General features: G+C 40.4%; 2 protein-coding genes across 20 annotated transcripts in view; one reads left to right on the forward strand and one right to left on the reverse strand.

Annotated features, from left to right (window-relative positions):
- The first annotated feature begins 1,781 nt into the window (after window positions 1–1,781).
- Window positions 1,782–13,778, forward strand: sertm1 (serine rich and transmembrane domain containing 1). 2 transcript variants are annotated; one of them, XM_085470408.1, is made up of 2 exons: window positions 1,782–2,115; window positions 10,443–13,778. In XM_085470408.1, exon 2 carries the CDS (start codon window positions 10,448–10,450, stop codon window positions 10,787–10,789), a length of 342 nt encoding a protein of 113 aa, XP_085326534.1. In that variant the 5' UTR covers window positions 1,782–2,115; window positions 10,443–10,447; the 3' UTR covers window positions 10,790–13,778. The 2 variants fall into 2 exon arrangements, with proteins under 2 accessions (XP_085326534.1, XP_085326535.1); XM_085470409.1 differs by lacking the exon at window positions 1,782–2,115 and adding an exon at window positions 8,558–8,654.
- A 619-nt stretch (window positions 13,779–14,397) lies between these two features.
- Window positions 14,398–27,823, reverse strand: part of nbeaa (neurobeachin a) — a 98,724-nt gene continuing 85,298 nt past the window's right edge. For 12 of the 18 annotated variants that reach the window (XM_085470415.1, XM_085470425.1, XM_085470427.1 and 9 more), the window contains 23 exons: window positions 27,392–27,456; window positions 26,820–26,928; window positions 25,033–25,199; window positions 24,370–24,494; window positions 24,138–24,284; window positions 23,547–23,683; window positions 23,297–23,414; window positions 23,014–23,116; window positions 22,817–22,932; window positions 21,913–22,025; window positions 21,515–21,655; window positions 21,288–21,407; window positions 19,929–20,081; window positions 19,630–19,794; window positions 19,463–19,552; window positions 18,675–18,867; window positions 18,162–18,233; window positions 17,638–17,793; window positions 17,123–17,293; window positions 16,830–16,931; window positions 16,457–16,653; window positions 16,193–16,344; window positions 14,398–16,093 (listed from right to left, as the gene is read on the reverse strand). In XM_085470415.1, the coding sequence (XP_085326541.1) occupies window positions 16,003–16,093; window positions 16,193–16,344; window positions 16,457–16,653; window positions 16,830–16,931; window positions 17,123–17,293; window positions 17,638–17,793; window positions 18,162–18,233; window positions 18,675–18,867; window positions 19,463–19,552; window positions 19,630–19,794; window positions 19,929–20,081; window positions 21,288–21,407; window positions 21,515–21,655; window positions 21,913–22,025; window positions 22,817–22,932; window positions 23,014–23,116; window positions 23,297–23,414; window positions 23,547–23,683; window positions 24,138–24,284; window positions 24,370–24,494; window positions 25,033–25,199; window positions 26,820–26,928; window positions 27,392–27,456 (3,003 nt within the window). In that variant the 3' untranslated portion in view covers window positions 14,398–16,002. Of the gene's footprint in view, window positions 16,094–16,192; window positions 16,345–16,456; window positions 16,654–16,829; window positions 16,932–17,122; window positions 17,294–17,637; window positions 17,794–18,161; window positions 18,234–18,674; window positions 18,868–19,462; window positions 19,553–19,629; window positions 19,795–19,928; window positions 20,082–21,287; window positions 21,408–21,514; window positions 21,656–21,912; window positions 22,026–22,816; window positions 22,933–23,013; window positions 23,117–23,296; window positions 23,415–23,546; window positions 23,684–24,005; window positions 24,039–24,137; window positions 24,285–24,369; window positions 24,495–25,032; window positions 25,200–26,819; window positions 26,929–27,391; window positions 27,457–27,823 lie in introns of all 18 variants that reach the window. The other 6 variants (XM_085470426.1, XM_085470428.1, XM_085470420.1 and 3 more) reach the window with 2 other exon arrangements.

Genomic DNA, 27,823 nt, shown 5'->3' on the forward strand with positions numbered 1-27,823 from the left:
AAGGTGCTAACAAGCATAATTTATGCTAAGTCAGATGAGACTGGATTTTATTTGGAGTGCTTTACACCAAAAGAAGACATATCTAGTGCCAAACAAAGCAATTTAAACGTCAGTTCATCCAGATAAAATAAATCATTTTTGAAAAGTCAGGTAAAGTAGGGGGCGGGGCATTTCAAAGTGTGGTAAGAATTTTAAATAATTATAAACACATTAAATAATTATAATTAATGGGTTGAAATCTTTGATAGAGACATGTAAAGAATGAATTCAGTAGCTTTTCCTCTAGAGGCTTTGAGCCTTTCCCTTTTTAGTGAAATATTTCAGTTCCAGCAGCACCTGAGGTTACTGGACCCTTCATTTAATGACACGATCAAGCTCAATTTTAATGAAGTAAATGATCAATAGCATGCTAACATGCTAAACAGGCATGGTGCACACAATAAGAATTTTATCTAGTTAAAATTAACACACTGGCATCATTTTCTTAAAAGGTTTTAGCATGCTGAAATTAGCATATCAATCTAGTCAAATCACAGCTGTGCCTTAGTCTCAAAAACCATGTGCAGCACAGGTTGGAGGCCACAGATGGAGAGCAGGCGATGAAAAACGGCTGAGGCTTCCGGGCAAGCAGATAGGCAGAGGCTACTGTGAGGAACAAGCAGGTTTAAAAAATGACAGGCAGCCAGGCGTAAAAGAAGCTGGTCTGTTGTTAGTAGCAGAAAGATAGTTGGGATGTTGGTAGGTGTGCAGTCGTGTGATCGTGGCTGGCAGGGCAAATCTACAAAGTTCTAATGGAATGCAGGGACCTATTAAGAGAGCGAGAGTGGCCTAGAGCAGGGACAGAGACGGAAATTGTAACAGCCACCAGTCTGCTTTAAATCTCTGCTGTCAAGCTGCAGACACATATTTCAAAGCCTGTCCCAATAAATCCAGAGTGGTTGACACCACTGGCAGAGTGTTTCTCCTGCTTATAAATCGACATAGTTTGTCGAGAATACGATCCTCTCTGTTTCATCACTCGATGAAATACAGCAAGTGATAAGTTATGGGAAGCCTTTTTTAAAAAGGCGCCTCGTTTCATGTGTAATTTGCGGCATGTGTCCATACTCAGTTCACATAAAAAGACTTTTCAACAGAACAGATGCGCTTAGCCGCTGCTAACTGGTTTGAGGAGGTGAAGGAGAAAAAAGAGAGAAGAGAGACGGGAGTGAAAACACGAGATAAGAGCTTTAAGATGAAGGGAGGTGAGAAAGAGATGTTGAATGCTACGACTTTCCACTTGGGCTCCCCCCCCCCACGTTTTTTTTTTTTTGTTGTTGTTCATTCATCCACAGGTCTGGGGTCTCATTTAAACAGCTCGGTCTGCCTCTCCACAACAGCAGCCGGTTATTACTCACCACTGGATGCTGTCTACTGACACAGTTTAGCTGAGAGCACAGAGCTGGGCCGTGTGTCCCTCACACAAACGGAAGAGCCAAAGCAAAGGCGGCTCAATTGTGTGTTTGAGCACACAATGACAGAAATGTATTAAAATGGCTAAAACTGTCATTTCATTTACTTGCGTGTCTGTCGGACAACTTGTGGTGTGGCGTTAACAGGCTTCGCGAACAGCTTATTAACTGCTCTGTGAATGTGTCTGATCGTTGGTGTGATCGTTATTGAAGCTGATGAGCAAGCAAAGAGAAAAGTGGGAGGGTGGAGACGGAGAAGTGGAAAGGGGAGAGAGGTGAGGATGGAATTAAAATTTCCTCTCTTCTGCCCATCTTTGCTGCTTCTCAAGGAAAGGAAGTGTCAGTACATTTAAGCAGCCACAGTTTTTGTTGTAGGCCTTTTATATGTGTCACTCCATTTCTAGAAGGGACCCATATGTGACTGCTTCGTCTCTGGCTGACGAGCCTGTGCGGCCGTGTTTCACACTGAATGACAGAGAGAGAGAGAGAGAGAGAGAGAGCAAGAGAGAGAGAGAGAGAGCAAGAGAGAGAGAGGGAGAGGGGAGGCTCACAGGGAAGCTCTGAGGGGCAACAGATCTGGTTTGCTCGGCTGAAAGACCAAACAAGAGATGGATTTTTGCACAACGTGAGAGAGGAGCAGCTGCTTCACATAAGAAAAATAAAGGTCTGTATCTATTCCTCTTTCTTTTCTCAGCAACTGCATGCATGCTGCTGATGCTTCAGGCTACTTTGTTTTATTTTACAACATTTTTCCAAATTATTATAATGAACCAGACAGAGCAGGGAATCTGTTGATGAGATCTATAAGGAAGGATCCTGCTAAACACAGAGAGATTATTCAGCTTGAACTCATCTCTTCATTCACAGACAACTTTATTTATGGTTTATCAACACCCGCAGAGCTGCGGTGAAGCTGCTGTCACCGGCAGCCTTTCTGTCAAAGTCAGAGAGATTTAAAAGGAAAAGTGTGCGAGATGTACGCATGCATGGCGGGAAGAATTCATTTTAGTCACCAACTTGGAAGGTGAGCGGGATTCCGGTGTGACAGTTGGGAAAAGGAGGAAAAGCGTGACAAGCGATGAGTGGGGCAATTGTTCCCCCCAAGAGGGTGAGGAAAGCGTCCTTTCAGAGCAATCCTGACAAGAGCGGGGTTTGTTTGCATTTGAACTGATGTATGACTCACTCAGCTCATCATAATAATCAGAGAGTAAATGAGCTGCACAGGCAGAGTAACTCAGCATCGGGTTTTATGCCACGGCGCTCAGAAATATCAGGAGTAATTAACAGATATGAGAATGAGGTGTAAAAATACACTTTACCACAGGGATGAACTAACAGACACACACACATACACACAGTGAAACATCAAAGCAAGGAGCTCATTATCCACACTGGCCACTGACCAAAAAAATCGTCCAGTGCTTCCTATTCATGATGATCACTGTTCCTGTCTGCTCGTGGGTTAACTCATGCTACCTTATTGTCAGTTAGATTAAACCCTTCGCAGCACCTTTGAGATCTCACTCCAATTTGGCCTTTTGAAAGCAGCACTTTCATGCCCTGAATATCTGAGAGAATCAGATAGCAGCTTGAACACCGGGGCACGACCCCCAGTAAAGCTTTGAGTGCAGTCAGGTGCGCTTCGAGATTTTGCTATTGAAATGTAAAAAGCTCAGAATAGAAACTGCAGTTTGCTCTTTAGTAGTTTTGCAGTCAGTTCAACTCCTCCTTTTTCTAAATCTGGAGCCTCTTCAGTTATGTTTATATTTGTGCACATTTTTTTAATGCTTTGCTTAAGTGCACAAAAAACTGGAGATGATGTTTGTTGTCATGCTAAACAAGAAGAGCGGAGAAACGGTTTACAGCTTCTGGTGAATATTGTAACATCTGTTTCTTCATACTTTCATCATTCCTGCATATCTCTGACCCTTTGTGCGTTATCTGTGGTATTTGCAACTGCAGAAGCAAATTGGAATTCATGTGGTGAGGCTTAGGTCTGCTTTCAGCTGATCTGGCTTTGAATGTAAGATACGTAGCATGGCTGAAATCCAGGTTACTTTTATCTCCTGGTAATCTGCTATTTGGACTATAGAAGTATACATACGCATGTGCAAGTGTTGCATGCATCCAATACAATGTATATCCCCAGGATTTCTGGGTTTTTTTGGCTCCTCTTGTGTGCTTTTTCGTGCATGAAAAAGTATGTGCGCATCGACACACATGCACACACTTCCACAAAAGAATATGGTCTAAATGCCATGACATTTTGAAACACATGGATGTTGTCCATTATTCATGAAGTGAAGGGCTAGTACCAGAACTAAACAAACACGAGAATCCATCTCAGTGGGAACTTGCAGTTTTAGTAAATATTTGCATAAGCCGCATGCATGGATTGTTAAAATTCCAGCAATGGCCGGGCCTATTTTCTTTCTCGGACACCACAAGGTTTAATAAAAAGTTGCAGAGAGGCTCCAAGGCTGTCTCTGTTTGGCCCTGAATGAGCATGAATGGTGCTGAATGTGAAAAAAAAAAAAGACTTGCGTAAAGACTGAACATTTATTAATCAAGTAATTAATATTAGACTCATACAAGGCTTACAAGAAAGCACAGTAAGATTTGCTTTGTTCTATGATTTTATCGACACATCGGGTATAAAACTGCAAAGACGTGCACTGTCCAGCAATATCAACAAGCATAGAAGAAAAAAAAAGACGATACGCACTAAGAAATGAAAACATGCAAAATAGGACAAGAGGGCTGATGGGGACGAATGGGCAGAGGCATAAGCTGAATGGTGACCGTGAAGAAGATTACACAGAGATGATGAGAAAATTAGGAGGGTGTTGGGTGAAGAACAGATTGAGAAAGTGGAGCACGGGAAGCTACGCGGCACCGTGTCTCAGAAGGAGTTTGGCTGAACATACTCCAGTAGCAGAGGATGAGGTTGTTTGAGGAGAGACCTCAAGAAATTGTGCAGATCAAAGAGAAGGAGTTTGATCAGGAAAAAGAGAGAGCCTTGGGAATCGAGGCTCACTGTCTATAGAGATAGACCAGTGGCAAAAATATAAAGTCTAAGAAAGCAACAGTGAAGATACGCAGAGAAATTTGCTGAAGTGTGCAGCAGACAGCCGTGTCTATACAGAACATATTTCAAGTTCATGACAAAGCCCAGAAACCAATGCTGCTATAGGAATAAAAAGCTGAAATACTTAATCAGACACAAGTCATATCAGAGAGCAAAAAAAAGAGAGCACTTCAGCAAGAACCCACTGATGAGCTCCAGGCTGCTAGACTCAAGAGGAAACATGAGAATAAGAGGACTAAAAGGCAGAACAGTCTCACAGTGCTGAACTCTGTGCAACCCTGACTGGGAGTAAAACTGGGAGAAAAGTATTAAAGGACAGAGATGTAAGTCATGTCAAGTAAAGTTTGCTGATGTCCAGCCTCAAGGTACGGCCCTCACTCATCCTATTTCCTCTCAGAGGAGCAGCTACCAGCAGTGGTGTTCATTCTCTGTTGGAGAGGCTGTCCAACAGAGGGGCCATTCTGGCTTTAAAAAAGCAGCTTCTGCTCAGAGGGAGGTGTGAGAGCAGTCCAGATCACACTTCAGTGAATCTGAGATGTGGCAAGAATAGGAAGACATTGACAGCATGGATAGAAAAAAATGTTATATTGTGTCTATTAAAAAAAGTGTCTCTCTGAGCAACAATTTAAGATCACAAAGCTTTTAATTATGTTGCTGACCTTACACCTAGAAAATAAATCCTGTTTATTTGTAATGATGTAAGGATTTTCATGAGGCATTAAGCATGCCTCTTGCCCCCAAAATGGGCTTGAATATCTGATATCCATGTTTATGAGCAATCTTAATAAAAATCATGAATTACTGAGCAGATACATCATTTTTTGAGACGACAACTCTGTGGGAGACACATAAAAAGATGGGAATAAAGCGCACACATTAAAACAGGCAAAAGAAATTAAGTCCATCTTCAGCAGCCAGCGTTTTATCTTTAACCCTCTGTCAGAGAAAGGAGGTGTAGGCTCAAGGGCAAATAACCAACGATCTGTCCAAAGTCAGCAGAATGAATAGTGAGCAAGGCCTGATTGCAGCAAAACATTATACATTATACAAAACCCAGATCCAGCACAACCAGAGAAAAACAAGAGATAAGACGAAGGCCACTTAAAATTTTAACTTAACACAGTGTAAATATTTTTGCTGACAGCCTTCTGGGATCTCGTACACTTGTGCACTACATCACTCTGGATGCAGTTAAGGATCAACAAAGAAAACTTTTGCAACAGACTTGATACATAAAGTCAATGACTTGGGTTTCTACCTGACACTAAAATGTGAATTTAGTGTAACCTTCAGAAGGAAGAAAAACCATAAATTTGTTAACAGAAGCATGTGATGTGAGATTGCTGACTCACTGGAGGCAGGAATAAACAACTCATGTTCCAACACGTGAAAGCCAAGCCACTTTTAAAATTCATATAATTTTCCTGTATAAAGATAGCTCATTTTCCCAATTAGTCCTCTGTGTTCTCTGTACTACATTTGCAGCAATTCCTAAGGAAAATAGCTACTGGTATTTATTATATGTAGGCGGGTGTGTGCATGTGTGTGTGTGTGCATGTGTATGGCTCACCTCTCCAGAGTCAGAAGGACTGCATGGCCTGCCCTCTTAAAGTAGATTAGCTTAAAAAAAGAACTGAGCGTGCATCGTTGCCTGGATACAAAAAGCATCATTAAGCACAATTATCAGCCACTTCAGCTCACAATGAACCAGCTTCAGTGCAAATTTCAAAACAACATATCATTAAAATCAACAACCTATACAGAGGAGGAAAGAGTGGTATGGAAAGATGAGGCCAACAGGTAAGATGAGGAAATGTGGCTGAGAAGAAGGAGAAGAAGAGAGATTTGAAGATAGATAAGTAGGCAGGAGTTCACTGGCAAGTTTTTGGGGATGTTTCAGATGTATACACAACTAATTACTGACATTTTTTTAACCTCAATATATTGGAAATCTAATGTGACCAAAACATTTTATGCACTAAATGAAAGATGTCAGGTTGGGAGAGAAAACAGTACAGAGAACGATGCATTGCAAAAAGACAGCAGAAGCAATGAAAGGCAATGTGAGCAGCGTGTGCAGGGAATATCAATACAAGTTTCCAAAAGAGTCTGGGGGAAAAAGAGAGGCACTATAAGCTAACAAAAGCGGCAAGACCGTTTTTCACTGGGCCAGGACAACCATTGGGAGCGTTTGATAAAGAATACAGAGTTAGGGCAAGAGAGCACGCAATCACAGAAAGGCTGCAGCCCAACTCATTCCTCCTCATTATGCTGTGCATCTCCCTGAAGGTAGTTTGGGCTTTAAATTAAAGAGAGCTAGAGTTATTGCCAAATGTACCATCCAGAGAGAGACAGTAAGAGAATAAAATGGAGTGAATACGTAGGGAAGAAAAGATTCTGGGAATGGAGTGCCAAATTGCCAAACTTCATAAGCAAAAATCATCACAGAAAGTTTTGTACCAAATGAAATTATCTGAAACTTTGTGCAACAAAACAGATTGTATATAAAAGATGGATATAGCCACTGTTTGTCACCCACTGGTTTGCACATTCAGTTCAGTTTTGTTTATACAGAGCAATCTCAGATTAACAACTGCCTGAAAGCGCTTTACATTGTAAGGTACATAACTCAGATATTAGACAGAAAACCCAAACAATCCGATGATCCCATATTAATAAGCACTTGGTGACAGTGGGGAGGAAGAACTCCTTTTTAACAAAAAGAAACCTCTAGTAGAACCAGCCTCAAGGCCACGACAGGAGAGCATAGTGGAGGACAAGGACAAAACATAAACTATTCAGCAATATGTAGAATATAGTCAAGTAAAGAAGAAAGTAGAAAAGTGAGTTTCCAGAAGTGAAAATCCCCCTCATTTTCCCCACTGGGATTTTGATTTGGAGTCACTATATTGTAACCATTCAGCTATCCACTGTTACTAAGTGGAACATTGTGGCATGGTGCTATGTGTTGCTGTGGAAACCTATCAACTTTGTGTTATTAATAAAAAAAGTGTTTAATTTGCAGTGCTGTGGAAAAGAACTCTACCCACAATCCTCAGCTGAAACAGAGATCTCTTTGATTGGTGGAGGTTACTGTTATCATGGAAATGTTTAAACTTCAGAGAGCGCAAAATCTTAGAAAGTGAGAGCGGTGGATGCAGTTAGGAGCACCATATCAATATTTAACTACACACACAACACACACACACACACACATATATATATATATATACACACACAAAACTATTATTATTATTAGACGTAGTAGTAGTATACAATATTTTAGATGAAAACAACTCCATTCGTGAAGGCTTGAAGTTAGTCCCTTTGGAAGCTGGTATTTGGTGTGCATTTTGGCATGATTAGTTCATTCACTGCCAAATGTATTTAAGTTGCACAGTCTTTTCACTTTCTTTTATTTATTTATTTATTTATTTATTTATTATCCAAATCAAATCTTTTAATGGTCATATTCACTTAGTAGCTTATTGGCTTGGTTCAAGTCTTATAACTCTTTGAGTAATGATTTTCCAAAGCGTCAGTGGATAAAATGAAGCTCTTAAAAAAGTGGGCAGGCAGCCTTAACTGTAAACTTTATCAAAAAGGAGCCTAATCTTTTACACCTCCCACCATTTATTACCTTATCTGAATGAAAGGCAGCACGGTGGCACGGTGGTTAGCACTGTTGCCGCACAGCAAGAAGGTCCTGAGTTCAATTCCACCATCAGGCCGGGGTCTTTCTGTGTGGAGTTTGCATGTTCTCCCCGTGTTTGCGTGGGTACTCCGGCTTCCTCCCACCGTCCAAAGACATGCAGCTTGTGGGGATAGGTTAATTGGATAATCCAAATTGTCACTAGGTGTGAATGTGCGAATGAATGTGAATGCAAATGGTTGTTTGGCCCTGCGACAGACTGGCGACCTGTCCAGGGTGTACCCTGCCTCTCGCCCTATGACAGCTGGGATAGGCTCCAGCGCCCCCCGCGACCCTGAAAAAGGATAAGCGGAAGCGGATGGATGAAAGAAAGCATGGAGTGCTAAGCTAATAAGCATCAGTTGTTAGCTAATGTTTTAGCAAACTTCGTTTGCTAAGACTATCCACAAATGGCTAATTAGATGTAAGCAACTTGCTAATAAGATTTGAACTTTCGGTTTACTGTGTGCTACTTAATCAACTGCATGACAGGGAATTATTTGTTAGATAACAAACAGGATCGAACAGAAGTAGAAATTTCTCAATATTTCAAGTTTTCACTGAGTAGCTTGCAGTTTGTAGTCACTTCTGGGTAAATCCAAATTTAGAGATGACTTATTTAAAATTTAGTGTGAATGTCTTGAGATACTAACCAAAACTTTTGGCCTACTGATGAAAAATGCAATTAATTAATCAAAATAGTGTCAAAAAGAAGCTTCCATAAGGTTAGCATGGACTTCAGTTGCTCAAATGTCCATTTGAAGAATTTCAGTTTTGTACGTCTGTATTATCATTTTTCAGACCCAGGGGTTTGCTGCTTGGGATTCATCAGTGTATAATAATATATAAAAAATACTAATGACTGTAACAATGTAGCATTATGAGCGTTTAATAGATTGAAAATGCTTATAACTTGCATTCACTAGCTATTCAACTTGCATCATTTAATCTCTGCCAATTCAGAATAACAAGCAGCTAGTTCAAGCTTAGTTAACTAATTAGCTTATGAAGGTTAAATCTACTAGCTAACTGTCCCTTTGTAGTATTATTAAATTTAAAACACAGTGTTCATTGGTCAGGTTAAATAAATGATTATTAGTCCACATCAAACTGATTTGGTGTCTGAGCAGCAAACTACAAAATTGAGAGAACACTTTGTGACACTGAGACAAGTTTATAATGTTTTTATTAATATTGTCAGAGCAACATTCCCAATTTCCGGACTGAAACATCATAATGAAATGAAATGGCAAAGCATTTAAAGTGAAACCTTCCAGTTTCTAACATGTTTTTACATTGTAGCTACTTCCGCAGTTTTCAGCAGCACTGATCTGATTAACAGAGGTTATTACTGCAGATCAAAAGGCAGGAGTATAATTTTCTCCAGCCTTAATATCGCACGAGTGGCCGGGCTCACATATGGGGCATGCTGAAATGTAGGCTATAAAAAATGGGGAGAAAAGGAGGCCAGGAACAGAAGATAAGAAAGAAGTTGAGCTCATACCACTGGGAGATGAAAAGTGTGCTGCTGACCTCTAGCTTTCATACCGGTCATGGTCATTTATTCCTCGCTTTGAAGTGTCTTTCCTCTGCTGTCATAGATCAAGTCAAGACACAAGGCTGGTCTAACCCAAATTCAGCACAGCCCCCTTCCCCTCTGTGTCTCACCAGCACAAAGACTCTGACTGCTCCTCCAGCGGTCGCTCGCATTTCCTCGCCAGTTTCGTGCCATGCAGTAATTTGTGATGGAATATTATTAACAATATTAATATACAGTGGAGGAGGATTGGTTTTCATCTGTCTTTGTGAAAGCTGATTATAAGGGGTTTAATTTCATCAGATAAGGATGGCTTCATTTATGAGCACGCACAGCTTTGGGCACCGAGCCTGACAGGCATTCAATAAGACAAGCACTCCCCCTGCTGTTCATGGCAGTGTCATCGGCATAAATAAAGTAAAACAAAAAGCTTCCTGACTTTTAATCTGAACAAAAATCCTTTTTTTAATTGATCATTTCCAACCAAGGCTGTTTGGGATTATGTGAGGGTGTGGGCATCAGGAAGCATCTCCCATTCTTCAGCAGACAAAGAGAAATCACTTTTTAAAGGCTTTTTGTAAATACTGGATTTTTAAACTAAACGTGTTTTTGCTCCTCAATAAATTTCCCTCCTCTTCCTTTTGTCTCTCTTGTTATTCCATGACGAAACAACAGTCAGGATGTCTGGGATTGACGTTCCGTTGATGGACCAAAATGAGACTGGAATCTCGTCAGTAGACAATGGGACTTTCCTCCGTTTCTCCCCGACCTCTGCCTCCACATCTGCGGCCGCCTCATCTCCGGGGCGTCCAGGGAATGTTTATGTTTATGTATGGCTCTTTCTCGGCCTGCTGGTGTTCCTTCTGACGCTGCTCGTCATTTCCCTACACAGGCTCAAGAACATCATCTCCTCTTCTTCCTCTGTCCCCGACTGCAGCAGCGAGGGAGGAAGCTCCTTCACCAACATGGAGATATGTAGCATCTCATCTCAGAGGTCCACCATCTCTGCACTCTCCACCTGAGGGATGTGGGAGGGAGCACATACAGTACAGACATATGCACATGTGCTCTCATTGGTGCATGCCCATGCAAACAAAGGCAAGCATGCGCACACATATAAAGCACACAGAGGTCCAGCACCTCCTCACTGTGACATACAAACACAAAAACCTTTTGTCAGCCCCAAAGAAGCTGACATAATGGCATTACAGTCCGTGCATGCATATTCTAATTCTGGCGGGGCCATGCAATCTGCATAGGCACAGGGGAAATATCTGCTCATAATGTGATGAAGAGGTCTTGAAGGGTGAGTGTGAATGCACCCTTCTGAGTCTTACTTTCACAATTAAGACAAATGAATCTGAGATTCTGCTTTCCCTTTGCGGGGAACAGCATAATGAGGGACTCATTATCTTTTCTCCTCTTTTTTCTTTTTGTCATTTCTCGTATTGCACTCGTGTTCAACTTAGAAGAAATACTATTGTTTGAAGTGAAGCTTTGTACAGCATGCTTCATAATGTCTGTAGACTACATTGCAAACTCGGTATAAAAATCCTATTAAAGCTCTTTAACTTTGTACATGAAGTACATAGATGTGTCTCAGCTGTTCAGTAAGGTTTTGGAAATGAAAAGGCAAGATACATCCAAACTGTGATCACGTCAGGCTTGTAATCATTCAAAGTATGAAGAAAGGAGGTTGCACAAGAAGAGGACCGATAACGGTGATGTGGATGTGAAGGTAAGAAAGAAATGACGCTTGGAGACTTGACAGACAGGCACCCACGGACTCCAGCTCCAGACAGGCCAGGTCAAAAGTGCCATCAACTACAAGAGGAAATTCCGAGCCTGAAAGACAGGTCTACCAGCGCGACAGATTACCACTCTTGCCTGTCAATTTATAAGGCGTCCGATCCCGGTCTCCATAGAGACTACAGCAGCTCTGTGCTGCCATCAGCTTTTATTCCAGGCTTCGGTTAGAGAAATGGTTGTTTACTCTGAAAATACATCATTTACTTGTTTGTTATTTTTTTAATATTGTGAGTTGAAGTCTTTTTGACACTGTGACAAAAATGTATGGCACGTACAGAGAGAATTATTTGAAAACGGTTCATTCATCTTTGCCACACTTTGTCAGAAAAGTCAATAAACTGTAAAGACCACAAAGGCTCACAGATGACAGCCGCAAGCAATAAAAACAGCCAGAGCTGTCAGACTCCTTGACAAATCCTCACTGTTCTCCAATTAATCTGTGTATTTCAAGTGGTACGGTCTGACAGACTCAGCACTCCCCCATGTATAAACTTTAATCACAAAATCCCTTTAACTTCTATACATGCTGAAACATCACACTAATTAAAAAAGAGATTAGTGGCAATGCTTTCGTTTATCATTCCAGTTATAATTGAGGTGTTAATGGATTTGTTTGTCTTGCAAAATTAGGAAAATGGCTGTAGTACTAAGCATAAGATAAAGCATCAAATATACTGTAAACAAATTGGATGTAATTATTAGCTTTGCTGTAGTTTCACTTCAGCTCATTCTTCCCAATCCACGAATCCCTGGATTTTAATTTTTTTTTAAATGATTGAAAAAATGCCACATACAACCCAAAAATATATACAAAAATATGTATCCATTCATCTTTTATTATTAATATTTGGCCAATTCTGGTAATATCTTTATAAAAACTGTGCTAGACACATCAATAAGATGCCATAATTAGGTATACAAGACCTTAATAATTGAATTTTCGGTGGCTATACAGCTCAGTGGAAACAAAAGTGGGTACACAATATAGTAATAAAGCAATAATAACCATAAATAGAGTGCGGTATTGAACGTAGTTTTTAGGTGAGCAATGGTAGATGTAGTATAGTATAAAGTATAAATAAAGAGATTAATAACTAGGGCTGTTAATGTGCAAATAAAAGTAAGTGTAGTTTGTAATTGTACAGTTAATGTTTTACAATATGATAATATGTAAACATATTGGCCTGATTTAAGGTTATTACAAAGTAATAACTACCGCAAATATTTCCAGGTAACATTGATAGCATTAAATAGCACATTCAAATACAGATTCTTTTAAAACATGAGGTGGTATTAATTTTAATATTAAAATAGTGACCATAGCCTTGTTATTTTACTATATTTCTTATTGTAATCGGATTAATAAACACCCAGGTCAGTCAGTCAATCAGATTGTAAAGTTCTGGTCATTTTAAAGTAATTAGTTTTAAATCTAATAAAAAAAAAAAATAGAAATCAAAACGTTTCAGTATAAAATTAAGTCATATCATTTTAATATTTCATTTATAATTTTAGACTATAAAATTCACTTTTAGTGGCATAAATTGATACTTAAACTAGTGTTATTTTCTACTGCCTGGTCATTTTAACTGTTTGGCATGTAAATTTTATCAAAACCAATGTTTCTCTTATTTAGAAGCACTTAAAACATAAAGAGATATATATTCTATATATTTATGAACAAAGAGCTGAGGCATGTTTAAAATCTGCAGACCTAGTATCACAGAGTAAGTGGCTTATGTAAGTAAGTGGCTTACTGAAGTGTCCATGGGCAAGACATTGAACCCCCAAGTTACTCCCAATGGCCGGTCAGTGACTTACATTTGATGCACTGGGTGAATATGAAAGGCGCGTTTTAGAAACTTTATTAGAAAACAAACAATTTCTTTCTTCCTGTTAAAAGGGCGTTTTTCCTTCCCACTGCTGCCATGTGCTTGCTCCCAGGGGGTCATCTGATTGTTGGGGTTTTCTCTTTATTATTGTAGTCTTTACATTATAAAGCGCTTTGAGGCAAGTTGTGTTTTGGCACTATGTAAATAAAATGGAATTTAATTGAAACTGAAGCTACAGTTGGTAAGGGCTCACAACAGAAGATTGGAAAGACGATGCATGGATCCATCCTGCCTTGTATTAACAGTTCAGGCTGCTTAATGAATAAATAAAACTGAATTGAATCAAATTATTAAATGATGTTTGATGAGAGCAATGTGTGGCCATTTTTTATAAGCAGCCAAGCAAGCAAGATTGTGTTTTTTAAGAGTTGCAGCAAAGCAGTAAAATAATAATCTGTTTATAGTTTCACAGCGAAAGTTCACAAATTCAACAACTAGTGTATAATTTTAGCTTTTAGTTTAATTTTGCACATAAAGATGTTCAGCTATGAGAACAAATGACTATTTTAAACTGGTGAAATAAAAGAAAATAGATAAAACTGAACCTCTAATGTCGTCTGTGAAATTTCAGGTTGTATAATCACTGTGACAACTTTCAGTGAGGACGGCTGTTCTGTTCCTGTGTTATTTGAAGAAGCTCCACAGGAGTAGGTTTAAATGGGTTCTTTAGAAAAGAACAATGCAGGAAATGCTGAAAACTGAAAGTGGTAATTTTGTACTACTAACAGGGTATTGATGTCTGTGATGCAGGATGTTGCTATTTTCACAAACAGGAAAGAAAAAAAAACAGCAGGTAGTTCAACGAATGACAAGTGTGTGCAAAATGCAGCGTTTTAACTAGAAATCGCATTTATGGAAGTAAGATTTCACTCAAAATGGCAATAAATGTACGCGTGATACACGGTTGTGATCAATGAAAAGCCAAGTCATCAAATTCTTTGCATATTTTATTTTCTTATCATGATTTTTTTTCCAACTCACACGTCATATTTTACATCTTTGCAATAAAACATGAATACAATAGTTTTTTTTTTAGGGTTTCATAGATCCAAAAATATTTAACCTTTTTTTGGATACGTAAGTTGAACCTGTCGATAGAGTATGTGCATGTGCGCATTTGATCAAGATGGCTTCACACATACGGTACATCTCACATTTCATCCTCTCTCTCCGCCCTCCGCCCCGCCTCTATCAGCTACAGAATCATGATATTGCTTACAACTGTGAGGTTGTAAAACTTATAATCACACATGAGCTCAACGTTTTAAATACAAACATCAATGCACAAATTATCCCGTAGGAAAATGGACCTAAACGAAATGGCAGCCGACCAGAAAGAACCAAGCTAATAAATAATGATATGTGATTGGTGCAAAGTGCAAATACAAAACAAAACTTTTACATTGATTTGATTCTCTCTCTTTTTTTTTTTTTTTTTTAAATAATCAACAAATGTGGGTAAGTGAAAGTTTGCGCTTCCAGTCTTATTCAGCTGATCAAGTCTCCCGCCAAGCCTGAACCGAGACTATATGTACATATTTGACAGAACGATCACCAAATATACAAAGGAAATCATGTCAGTCTTGTGTTCGTCATCCTTGGTGGCACTGGTAAGACCTATTTATCATTACCTTCCCTGGCAAAACATTTACCACCGTTATTACCATCAGCCTTGTCAACATTATAATAATTATTACACAGTATTTTACATACAGCAAGTCATTAATAAATTAAAGGTGATAAGCGCAGTTCGTGTAGTGAAAGTAGAAGTGTAGACTCTGAAGGAAGCAGAGCCTTATTTACATAAAAATCTGATTTAAGCCTGCTGAGGGTAAAGAACAAAAAAAACCTAAATGAATATTCAAAAAAAGAAAAGAAAAGAATAAAACAGGTGAAATTAAACAAGATTAAACAATTTTAAAAAATTAGACCTTCCAGCAATTTTTCAAGGGTGAATTTAAGATCAAGCCAATAGCACCTGTTTTTGAACAATGGGTAGAGCTAGTTCATTTCTGACCATTTCTTATCAGTTTAGATACATATTTCATTAATTATCCACCCAATAAGCGATGTGCTGGCATCTCCTCAAATGAAAAGTAAAGAACAAAATGTTAAACATAGCCAAAAGAAAAGAAAAGAAAACCTAGGATTTCTTTGAGGAACAGCAAATGTACCAGTCCTGTGAGTGGTACAGGTATGAAAGACCTCTACAATATCTGCTCACCTTGCCTCCCCCTCCCCACTCTGCAGTCTTCTTATTCTATTAGCAGGTTTTGGTGTGTATCTTCTGGGTATTAAGTGTCTGTGGTTACACACGTGTGTGTGCGCGTACATACACGTATGCACAGAGGAAGCAGTTTCCACCAGCGCCGTCGCATCCTAAAATCAAGTGAACTTCACAAGGGAATACAGCCTAAGGTCCGGTACTTGTTTTTCCATCGTCTCTGAACCTGTAGTTTCCCCTGTGCTGCAGATACACAGCAGAATGCATCACCTCCTCGCCTCCCTCCATCGTCCTCTTCCTCGCACTGTCCTCAGTACCTGTTCTGGTGTTCGTAGTGCCAGCGGTTGAAGTCTATGTTGAATGCCACAATGCTGCCAGACGCCATGCCAGTGATCAAAGTCCTGAGGGCAGAGAACACAGTAAATCACATCTGCGAACCATCGAAACTTTTGCAATCACATCACAAAGGTGACGCAGTCTTTGTCCTCTTCCTGTTTTACCTCTGGTCGTGTGATAGGTCCATGGCACGGATTCCGGCATCACAGCCCGGATAGATGTAAAGCTGTTTGAAGTCACACGCCTGCCACACCTCAACAACTCCATTATCGCCTCCTGTCACCAAATTCTGCCCGTCACTACTTAGCAGGATTGCCTGGAAAAGAAAAAAAAGAGTCCAAGTTAAAAGAAGCTCTTGGTTTATGGCTGAATAATGCGAACACCAGTGTATGAAAATGTTTGCATTCGAGTAACCCTGACAGCTTTACCCGTGTCGAATCGTTGACCTCCATTTGTGCCAGCAGTTTTCCATTTATGCTGAAGTTGCAGAAGCGGCCTCTCTCATAGTAGATGATGCAGTGTCCCTCGCTAGACACCGAGATGAGGCGTGGCTGCTGGCACAGCTCTGGACCCTCCAGGGCTCTGAGCAGGTCCCCTGTGATAGTGTGGACGAGGCACGGGCCCTCTGAGGGAAAAGATCAAAGCAAGATAGTGTAAAGCTTTGGCAAAAGCAACATTCACTGTGATTAACGTTCACTGCGTCCACGCCACTGTTCTCTGATGTGCATCTTTTATAATTAAATTAAATATTTATTTGCAAATAAACCTCTTCTGGGCAAAGACATATAAAGATGTACAAACCTTTGGCTCCACTAATAACCAATCCCAGCTCCGCGCAGACGGACACACACACCACCTCGTGGTCATGTCCTGTCAGTACTGCTCTGGGAGCAGGATAGTCACCTGAGGAAAACACAGTTAAGAGTCAAACCACTACATTTGCAGTAAAAATGTTTCCATTGCTGTAAATATACAATAAACATGCTCTAATTATTCAACTTAATGTTTGACCTTGAAGCGCATTCATGCACTCATGTCCCAAACAACGACTAGTTAACTTGCACACATTCTGTATCCACCATTTCACCACTCACTGTTGTTAGGGTTGTCCCCTATAATATGGTGCCGCCCACTCCAGTACCACAGAAGAAGAGTGGCATCTCTGGATCCTGACACGATGTAGCAGTCTCCTCCAATGTAAGACTCTGACCTAGCCAGACACGTCACCACATCCCAGTGGCCAAAAACTATCTGGGTCAGCTTTCCTGTGGAGAGCAGGGAGGTAGACAAGTTTGCCAACGTGTGTGTGCCTCTCCTTATCAAACTCCTGGAAGGCGACGGTGGGATAAAAATGCTTCGTGATGATAACTTAATCAAGCCGTGTCTCCTTTTAAACCCGAGGATCAGTAAAAACAGCATCTACCTCCATGTGCCTGCATGTATTTCCAAAAAAGCCTGCATCTCTTCTATGTAATAAATTAATAAACATGCAAAGCAACGACTCTGACAGAATCATAAATTTAAGCTTCAAAAAGGAAGCTGACAGCCTCGAGGAAATGCTTGCTGTACTTAGTGCTTGACATGACTTATAAATAATACAAAAACCAACCAGTTTCTGTGGAGTAAACACGGAAGCTCTTGTCCCAGAAGCCGCAGACGAGGATGTAACGGTTATCAGCAGTAACCACAAAACAGTGTGTGTTAATTTGGATGCTCTGGTCCACCAGGTCAGTGATCTGACGCTTGTTCACGCCTGAGTTGTTTGCTACATGGGAAGAAAAAGATGTAATCAGGCTAATGAGGGCAGAAAAATGGAAAATGGTTAACAGTATATCTAAATTCCCGATGCATCACGTGATGCTTTTGGCCACAGCTCCCCCAGTGATCTGGAAATTCCCTTTATCTACTTACAGAACATGTGTATCAAAACTATGGTCTGCAACTGCTTATATAAAAACAAGAGCTGCATATAAGCATCTGTGATAAATTCTGCAATAACCTATAATATTAAAAACTCCTTGATTCAGATCTGCATCTGGGCCACATCCCACCTCTGGTCAATAAAATACGACATAAATTGCATCTATAACTTTTTGAATGGATAAAATGCTGTGAATATGTGTGAGAACTGACCAATGAGAGGGTCCATCTCAATGGGCAGATGATGAGCTTGTTCTAGGGAGTATCCTGGAGCTCCACGGAGGCCTGAAGGGTTTGAGGCACAAATATTACACAGTCATACATACGCACATCTTCAAGTGGTGAAGAAGGCCTGATCCAGTGCTCTCTGATGGGAGCTCTGATGCAAGCGTACATTAAAAATTAAGTGCCTCGTGTGGCAGTCGGTACTAAAAGCCACTTAAGCTGCCCGTGATCCTGTATAATCACATTACCATGATTAATTACACGTCGTCTGTTGCGCTAATGAGGTCATTAATAAGGTTAATTGAAGCTTTAATTAACAAATATTTCTATGTCAACATCGAGGGTGTGAACAAAACAGGACTAAAGGGCATTATGAAACAACAAGAGCAAATGCTTCAGGCTCAGCTGTAAGTATACAAGCATTACCGGCTTTGGGAAATCAGTCGCAAAAATTCTTTAATAATTTAAATTTTACACGGACTTCCATCAACGTACACTCACCGACAGTGTTGTGCCAGCGGTTTACGGCGAACAGCCGGCTACATGTGACCGTCACGGCTGCTGGTATGCTGAGGTGGGGGAGCGTGTTGGCCGCGACGTGTGTCACGGGAGAGTTGGAGGGAAACTTGAGCACCATGATGACATCCTGCTGCATCTGATCCTTAAACATCAGAGGGCTCTGGGGAAGGAAACACTGGTGAGACAGACAGAGAAAGAGAAAGGGAGAGAGAGAAAGGGCAAGAGGGTAGGTTGGAGGAAGGGGGATGGAGACGAAGGGAGAGGGACAGACAGAACAGATGGGACAGAGGGACGGCAGGGGAAACGGTATATTAGTGGGAGCACAGGGTCAGAGCAGGTACACACACTGAGGGTGGCTCTAGGTCTAGGAAAGGAGGCGGATGCACCGGTTGCTGAGGGCTCGGGGTCTGACGGGTTTGGGTTGACATTGATGGCTCTGATGTAGAGAAGCAGAGGCCTCATGCTGCTGAGAGTAGCAGGGACTACAGAGAGGCTACAAACACCATTACATACTACTGTATGTAATAAAACTTCAAATAGCTTACATCTTGCTAATGGAAGCTATTCCTCTCGGAGAATGCGGACTAAAAATAATTGATGCACTGGGTAGAAATGTTTTAAAAATATGATAAATAAATGAAAACAATGAAGATTCAAAGCACTGCTAGCTCAGTAGCTCTGCAGCGCTCCTACAGTTGACTTGGTGTTTTCATCAGGTGTTTGTCTGTAAGTGCGTGCCAAGATGTGCTAAGGCTGTTGAGGTATCTCACCAGGTGCATGGCGGAGGACCGAGGTGGGTGTGGCTCGATCAGCAGCTGGGAGGGCACCTGACCACTAAGCTGAATCTGGGCCTCAATCAGCTGGAATCAGAGAGGAAGAGATGGGCTTACCACGCACAAGTTCGATTTCTGCACTTTAATGATAATCGTCAACAAACCTCACGCTGTACAGCATCTAGATTGTCTAGGTTGACTGCTCCCTCGTAGGATAAGAAGTTGAACACATTGAGAGCTCGCACCGCTTCTGGCCCTCGCTGCTTGTAGCCAAATATTAGATCAATCCACTGGTGAAGCTGGCACGACACGAACTCGCTCTCCAATGCCTGGAGAGAGGGAAAGAATCAGAGAGAGAGAATATTCGCAGTTTATCTCCAGATTTGAAGGTGAGGCAAAGAAAAAAAAAGAAACAAAACTTCCAGGTTTAGTATTAAAAAAAACAAGTCTCTGTTTTTCTCACCATGCGGTTAATGCGAACAAAATCCTCGGGTTTCTTGGCCCAGACGGGAAGCTCCACATCACTTACAGGAACTGCATCTTCGCGCATCCCGAGCTCATATTCATTACTGTTGACGAACATCTCGGGCAAGTAGTAGAACTCTGGGATCAGCTCCTTATGGACACGAGCAAAAACACATTGTTCAGTCACTGCCTCTTTTTGAGGAGCATGCTGTGCCATGTGGTGGCTTAACCTTGCTTAATGTCTGCATATCTTACTGGAAAGGAGACACAAATGATATTGTAACTGATTTTGAGTACATCATAAACAAAAAAGCACAATTAAATAAATAGAAAAAATAAAGACCTGAAGAGTACAGCCTACTTACGATGGGGAAATATTGTTCTTCTGCAAAATTACCATGTAATTAAACAATACCAAAAATTACTTAAGCAGTACTTAAAATTACTTACAGTATAATTTGTATCTCCTTTCCAATAAAACAGAAACAATTTCGGTTAAGCCACTCTATAATACAGCCCACACACAGGTACAGCCTACTTGCTCTGTAAGATGGCAAAATATTATTTTGTTTTCTGCCAAATTACCAGAAAATTATGCAGTACTTGAAAATAATTATGCAGCACTTAAAATTACTTACAGTATAATTATTTCTTTGTTACATGTAAAAAACCAACTCGTTATTTGTTGTTTTAGTGGAAGCTAAATTTAATTTCAATGCATTTTCATATAAAAAAACATTGAAATTGTTATATTATAAAACGAACACCCCAAGATCAGAAACAAACAGCCAACAAACCAAAATCACACAAAATACCTAGCCTGGTGAACATCTAACAATCCACCCTCTGCACTCTCAGTATAATAACAGGCTATGCTGCTGCTTTAGTTAACTGGATCTAAGAAAAATCCACATCAATTATTGACGCTCCTTTAGCAAATTATTATCAAATATTTCACATATGGTACTTTCAGCTGCTCCCTTATTTCCCAAGGGGTCACCACAGCAAACGGCTCCACATGTCTGATCTGGCACAGATTTGTCACCAGATGCCTTTTCCTTCCCTGCAAAACTCCCATTTATCCTGGAGTGCGACCACCGCTGACTTGCAAACCCTTAAAACTGGGGTTGTGCCTCCTCCTGGAATTAAGCTGAGGACCTTTCCTCATATGCAAAACAAATATGTTAACCACTTGAGGCCATAAGGCCACTTCTAAATACTTTCAAATTGGAAATGAAAGAAGAAAACCATAATTTCATGCTCCTGGTGTTAGGTCTCAGTGCGGATGGATTTTATGCTGAATACATCTAGTCCAACAACCTCAAACCAGTCACTTCAGTAGGTTGTTCCACGTTACCTTCACATCAGCCGTGTCCCTCTGGCAGTTCCTCCACGAGCGACCGATGCCAGAAAAGGCTCTCTCTGGATGGTCGAACTTACCATCATTAGCGCTGAGGAAAAATGTGGTAAAGGGCTCCTACAGGAACAGAAAACAGACACGTTCATGTGAAAAGCAGCCCTGAGTGTCTGGCGTGTGTTTAGTTAGCTGTTTCCAGTTTATAAGTGTGTTAAGTAGGCACTCACTATTCTGAGCATCCACATCAGTGTTGAATGAGCTGTGGAGTATAAGGTTGTGTAGTGGTGAGGAGGTGCGCTGTCGTCATCCCATGTCTCGTAGCGCTCAGCATAAAATGCTGCTCGTTTGGGATTCAGGGCACCGATTGGCTAGAAGAAATCAGAGAGAAATAACTGGATGAATACTTTGAAGAGAAACCACACATTAGCGTTCTTCTGCATAGCGGGGTGTATACGCTCTTGGTGGGGATGTGATAAGGAGAGATTTGTGCTATTCCTTGGTACATTATGTACCGTAAATGCTATTTTGTGACTTTGATTCATTTGAGTTGATAGCATCTCCAAGTAGCACACACGCAGGAAATTGGAAAAGGTGCATAAAGAGTTTTATGGGTGGGAGCTCTAACCTTGGAAAGGTCTCTGAAGTTGCCCGGTAGTGTGAGATCGAGCTCCTCTGAATCATAGTTGGTCAAGACCCAAGGAAAGACAGGGTACTGGTTCAAATCATTATAGGTCCTCCCTGCAGAAGACACAACAGCCATCAGCGACAACAGTGTGGCGTTAGTCTTGTTATAAACTGCAAGGACACACACACACACACACACACACACACACACACTACTCTTAGATTATAACAAACTATAAAATGTCTGTGTAAATGTTACTCTGGGAAAAGAAACGTTGCTATAAATATTTTAAAATCTTACACATCCATTATGCCGGACTCGTGCTGAAATATTAACGAACCGCTGAGCCCAGATGAAATGTTATACACACATTAACTAAAGACGCATGTTTTTAGTTAAAAAAAAGAAAGTCAAGCAGAGAGATAAAAGTACAAACTGTTGATAAATGATGTCAGGAGTTAAACAAATATTCACTCAATTTCTTTGTGTGCTTCTGACACTTACTCAGTATCTCAATATGTATTAAAACAAGTGGTTTTATTCATTTTTCTAAATCTGTTTTCTAGTATATAAAGAACAATTTGGCAAACTGCAGACAAAGCATTCATCTTATTACAAATCTGTCACCTTCTTTGTCTGCCCTCTTCATTAAAGTGTTTATAGAATCACCAATGAAGGAAATACACAATGGAAGTGTGCGTTTTCTATCCTTGGCAATCGAAGCAACCAAATAAGTTTAAACTGCTAAAAAACTTCACAGTGAATAAGAAATGTCCGTATGACTCAGCAGAAATGTTTGGACATATCAGCCAGATTTGTGTGCTTGACCGATCTTCTGTTCACACGTATATCATTGACAGGTCCAGAGGTAGAAGAGTCAGCGCTCATTTAAAGTGGACTTCACCTGCAATAGTGTTGAGGAACATGAGGTACTCAAAGTTAGAGATCTCTCTCCGCTGCCAGCGCTGCGTCATGTTGGATGACTTGAACAGCTGGCGAGGAGTGGCCAAGGAAATCCGCCTGAAATGTACACACACACGAAATGTAATTCTCCATTTATCAAATCTTGGCATTGCCCTTCGAAGACAGAGCTGTGCATACCTGGCCTGTGGCAGACCATAACTCGTTCCTACACCGACCCGCGGGAGACTGTAGACAACCCGTTTAACGGTGGCCTGGTCGGGGAAGTTAAACATCACAGATGCTAGAGGGAGAACAAGATACAGTTAATGCTGATTTAAAATGAACCACTCACTTAACACTGAGCTAATATCCAAGAGTACATTTAAACAGATCAGGTAGTGTAGTCATTCTATACTAAAGCGGGTTAATTGCAGTGTCACCTGTGAGTATGATCGTTTCAGTAAGAACTCTGGAGACTTACTTCTGTTGGCCATGAAGACTTCTAGTCCAGTGTTCTGTAGCAGGTATCGTCTGGAGAACACAGCTCGGATCTCACTGAACATCCATTTGCCATGCAAACCCTCCGAGTAGGCAAGCACCTAATGAAGATGCACATTATTGGGAAAAAAAGCACAAAGAAAGACTTATAAGTTAACCCTGTAATTTACCGGTTTTCCTCCTCTCTCTTTCTGTGCACTGATCACTTATAAAGAAAAATGATTTGTTCTTACTTTAGGGTCCATCTTCTTAAACGCAGTATCTTCTTCATCTACCTCAAAGTAGATCTCAGTAGTAGTGATGGACAGAGTGCCTCGAGCCACCACCACTGGTGCTACCAACTGAGCTGGAGTACTCAGAACCACCGGACCTGTGGGGACAAATTCAAGGGTCAGGCATTACTATCGGTAGTTATACAAGTATCCGGGTCATGCCAATAAGCATGATCACAGGAGAATATAAAACAGCACATTAGGGTCATTTCATGTTAGTTAAGATTGACCAATCATTGGCTTCTTTCCCCTCTGTTGGAAACAACCGATCGGTTATGAAAGCCAGGGAGGAATCACTGGATTAAACAAGGTGTTTGATCTGATTTGCATCAGTTTTTAGTGAATTGTGATTTAATCTTCTGTGAGATAAATCAGCCAGACGGTTAGATTAGCTGCAAAGCTTTCAAATGTCAAACTTGCCTTTGGAGATAAAAAGTCTCGGACGAAAACGTACTAAAAACAAGAGTCAGAGAGTTTATTGTTCAGCTGGACTGTAACAAAGTCTGTGTGTGTGTGTGTGTCTGTGTGTGTGTGTGTTTGTTTGTTTCTTACCAGCGAGGTTATCGATCTCTTTTTCCTGCAGCAGACTAACAGCGTCATCGTCTCCCTCCAGCATGAGCTCTGCCTCCGGGTTTTGGGTGACCACCGACTGACTCCGGAAATTCTTTTTTTTGAGTCCCTTCTCCTCGTCTTCTGTACCTGTTTATGTTTAAGTGAGCATGTTAGAATATGCAGGAAAAAAACAAAACAAAGCAATATTTGTATGTTAGTAAACATTACTGACTGTACTCATCGAGAGCTTTGAGCGGCATGTCGGCGTGAGTAGATCCAAAGGCATTTCGCACGAATCTCCGCCTCCTCCTGAGGTCGTCCTCCCAGTAGTCTAGACGCCAGAAGTCGTGTAATTGGCTGAAAGTCGGGAGGAAAAAAGATGAGCAATTTCAGTTGAGGCACTTGTCTAAAGACAGAGATGACGTTATATGTGACATTTATGCTAAAAACCACCCAAACTAATTTCCTACAGTCTAAAAGGTTCCTCGTTATTAGGATAAAGGGCATCATTTGACCATGAGGGCTTTTCCAACTCTACAAACACCAATAACGGGCTTTTAGATAAAGAGGAAGAACAAATATTGTTGAGTTATGAACTGTAAACAACCAACAGTTTCTTTAATAGTGGCATAACGGATGAAGGATGGATAAGGTTAGATGTTACATGTTACATCACATGTGGCCGCCAGCCTGTAGGAAGGTCTGGATGAGCAAATGCTGAAGTGCATTAAAACAAAATAAGGACATCAGTCTCTTGATGCTTCCAGGCAGTAAATATATTAGGAGTCAGATACTGCACATTTTTATTACCCATTTCATTAATTTATATCAAAATCTGACTCCTTACTCATACTCCTGCAGGGATCGCTCGTGAGATTACACAGTGATGGTCTACCTCTGTGACATTGTTCCCCATGCTCCGTGCTTATTGGTCAGGATGTTGAGGATCTTCTGTTTCAGCTGGTTAGCAGTCACATGATCTCTGTGCTTAGCGGCGCTGATGAGGTGATCACACATTTTCTCCTCCTCCCTTCGGTCTGCAGCGTACTGCGCACAGTTAGACTGGAGGAGAAGGGGACGTGGAAAGTTAAACAAGGACCAGAAACAGTAAGACCGTGGACCATTACTGCGACGAGGACATGGTGCTAACAAGGAGTCAGTAGGTGATCAGATGAGGATCCTTAGTATTTACACATCAGGCCGATACACGCGTGGATAACTGCTTATCTTATATTGCACATATGCTAACAAGATTTATCTGAAGTTATTCCGAAACTGTCAATTGCAATCTAATGTAAAAAAAAAAAACTGTAAAAAATGTTTATATAAAAAAATATACTGATAGTCCATTTACTCTTAAATATCAACAATTAGTTGATTATCATTTTCTTGGAGGATCAAGGCTGTTTGTCAACCCTGAGATGAGAAAAAACTGAGTTTTCTGTTCCAAAAAGAGTTGAATAAAACTTTGAGGCATTTATTGCGGTAACAGACTCTGTGAACCTGTCTGCTGTCTGGTTTTAGTTCCTCATTTGTAAGGCTGATAGAAAAATGAATAGCAGAGTGAATTCATCGCACAATTTTACGTCTTTGCAGACATGAAATCCCAATTATATACGGTATTAGCTTCATGTTATATTTCACACAAGTGCTTTTATGATCAATCAGTCAATGATGTCAGCGCATAGACAGCAATCAGTGGACATCATGGATTTATGAACAGTTTAAAATAACAGGCTACATCTTTCTAACTCCGTGATTCTTTGAACAATAATGCAGCTGTTTTTTCTAAAGAAAAAAAGTGTTTTTTCAAGTCACTTCACTTCAGTGACAGAAATATTTGCAAATGTTTTAAAACTAAAGTTTAAATATTAAATTTAAACACAATAATTTGTGATGCTGTAATCGCTCACAGTGACAGAAAAAGTGGGAGCATGACAATAAAACAGAACGAAACTTTGTAAAGTTAAACAGGCTGCAAATATATGCCTCGATATGCATCGATTATACATTGATATGCAGTTACTAGATGCATAATTTGTAAAGGTTTCAGTGTCTGAAAATTCACAGTTTGAAAACTTTGGGGCCATTTCCACTAAAAATCATCTAAATCGGTGATACTGGGTGTAAAAATTTGATTTAGAAATCAGTGTACGGTCCGACACTCAGCTGCGGTCATAAGCTGTGGGTAGTGGCTTATCCACAGAGACTGCTGACCCAAACCCAGACGATGGTTGAATTGACTCTTTTCTCATAAGATAAAAGTCATGGCCCACACCGACTCACACTCATATTCCAATGGATAAAAATAAGCTCTGCTTATTATTTACTTGTTGCCATGGTGACTCTTGGTATCAGAGCTCCATTAATGATGGCTTTTTGCTCCATTACTTATGCATGCTCTTAACGCAGAGTTTACTGACCTTATTTCTGGAACTGAAAACTTAAATTTGTCCAACCCAGAGTTCAAAGTTAGTTTGTTGAACCTGCTTTCTGGAAAATGGACCAGATAAACCTGAACAATATTTACCTGAAGCCCTCACAAAACAAAAGGACTTCACTTATCTGCACTGCTGATTTTTTTAAAAACGTTGAAAACAATACATATCGTCCAGTTTCTGTGGCTTCTTGCTCGCATACATACAGCAAGTGACAAACAGAAGTTGTATTTTGTGCTTATACCTCAAATTCAGCATGTTTGTGTACATCCTCAGCCCTCTGTCTGTTCAGGATGAACTCCGCTTCATTCGCAACGCGCACAATATGATCCTTCATGGCATGGCACAGGAGTCTGGCAGTGGGAGTAAGTGGAAAAAGAGCAAAAGAATAAAATAAAATGGAAGGAACCATCTCTATTTAGAGAAAACATAAATTCTCAACAAGATGGGATGTGCAGCAATAAGAATGGCTAATGATTTCAGCTAACATCTGCTTCATTTTCAATGCAATGCTGTCGTTTTCCACTTTGTGCTTTCTTTGTTGGGTTTGCACTGATACTCGGGTAGTTTGGAGTAAAAAGGAAAAGCAAAACTGCAAGCACTGAAATTAGACCGGCTCAAATCAGCTGTAAATGTAATTGCACAATAATGATTCGACTTCCTGCTGGTCACACATGGCACTGTGCACTTATCCTGGCAAGGTTCTCATTAGGGCTCTATCACACCCATTAGTTGTTAAGCACTGATACAGAATTAGTGTTAATGTGTGAATTACAGAGTGATGTGCTGCGATAATCATTAAGTGTGATGGATTACCTTCCCTCATTGATAAGCTCAATGAAAGCGAGTCCAGCATTCTTCTGAATTGAGTTCTGCCACTCCTAAGTGTAGAAGAGACACCAAAAAGAGTACGATGAACCACAGCTGGGAGTAAAAAAGGGTAAATGATGAACAGGTCAAGCCATGCACACACCTCTACGGGTCATTTTATACTGGTTTTATTCATGTTCTAAACATGTAGTCAGTTTATTTTGGAGACTAAAGAATGTTAATTCATTTACTGTTGGTTTTACAATGGCTCATGAAAGTGGATCAGAGCATCAGAATGACTAGTGGCGCAATATACAATTACCCAAATACTTCAATAAAATATGAAATAAAACATATGATTTACAAGTACTTTACTTGAGTGTTTCTGTGCTATGCTGCCTTCTACTTCTGCTCTCCATTTCTTTGTTTTAAAGAATT

Source organism: Copadichromis virginalis, linkage group LG10, assembly GCF_057382275.1.
Source record: "Copadichromis virginalis isolate Kocher_CV1m ecotype Utaka linkage group LG10, C_Virginalis_male_GT1.1, whole genome shotgun sequence".
NCBI lineage: Eukaryota > Metazoa > Chordata > Actinopteri > Cichliformes > Cichlidae > Copadichromis > Copadichromis virginalis.

Coding starts and splice junctions, on each gene's coding strand:
- sertm1 (XM_085470408.1), top strand. CDS start 10,448: ATGTCTGGGATTGACGTTCCGTTGATGGACCAAAATGAGACTGGAATC.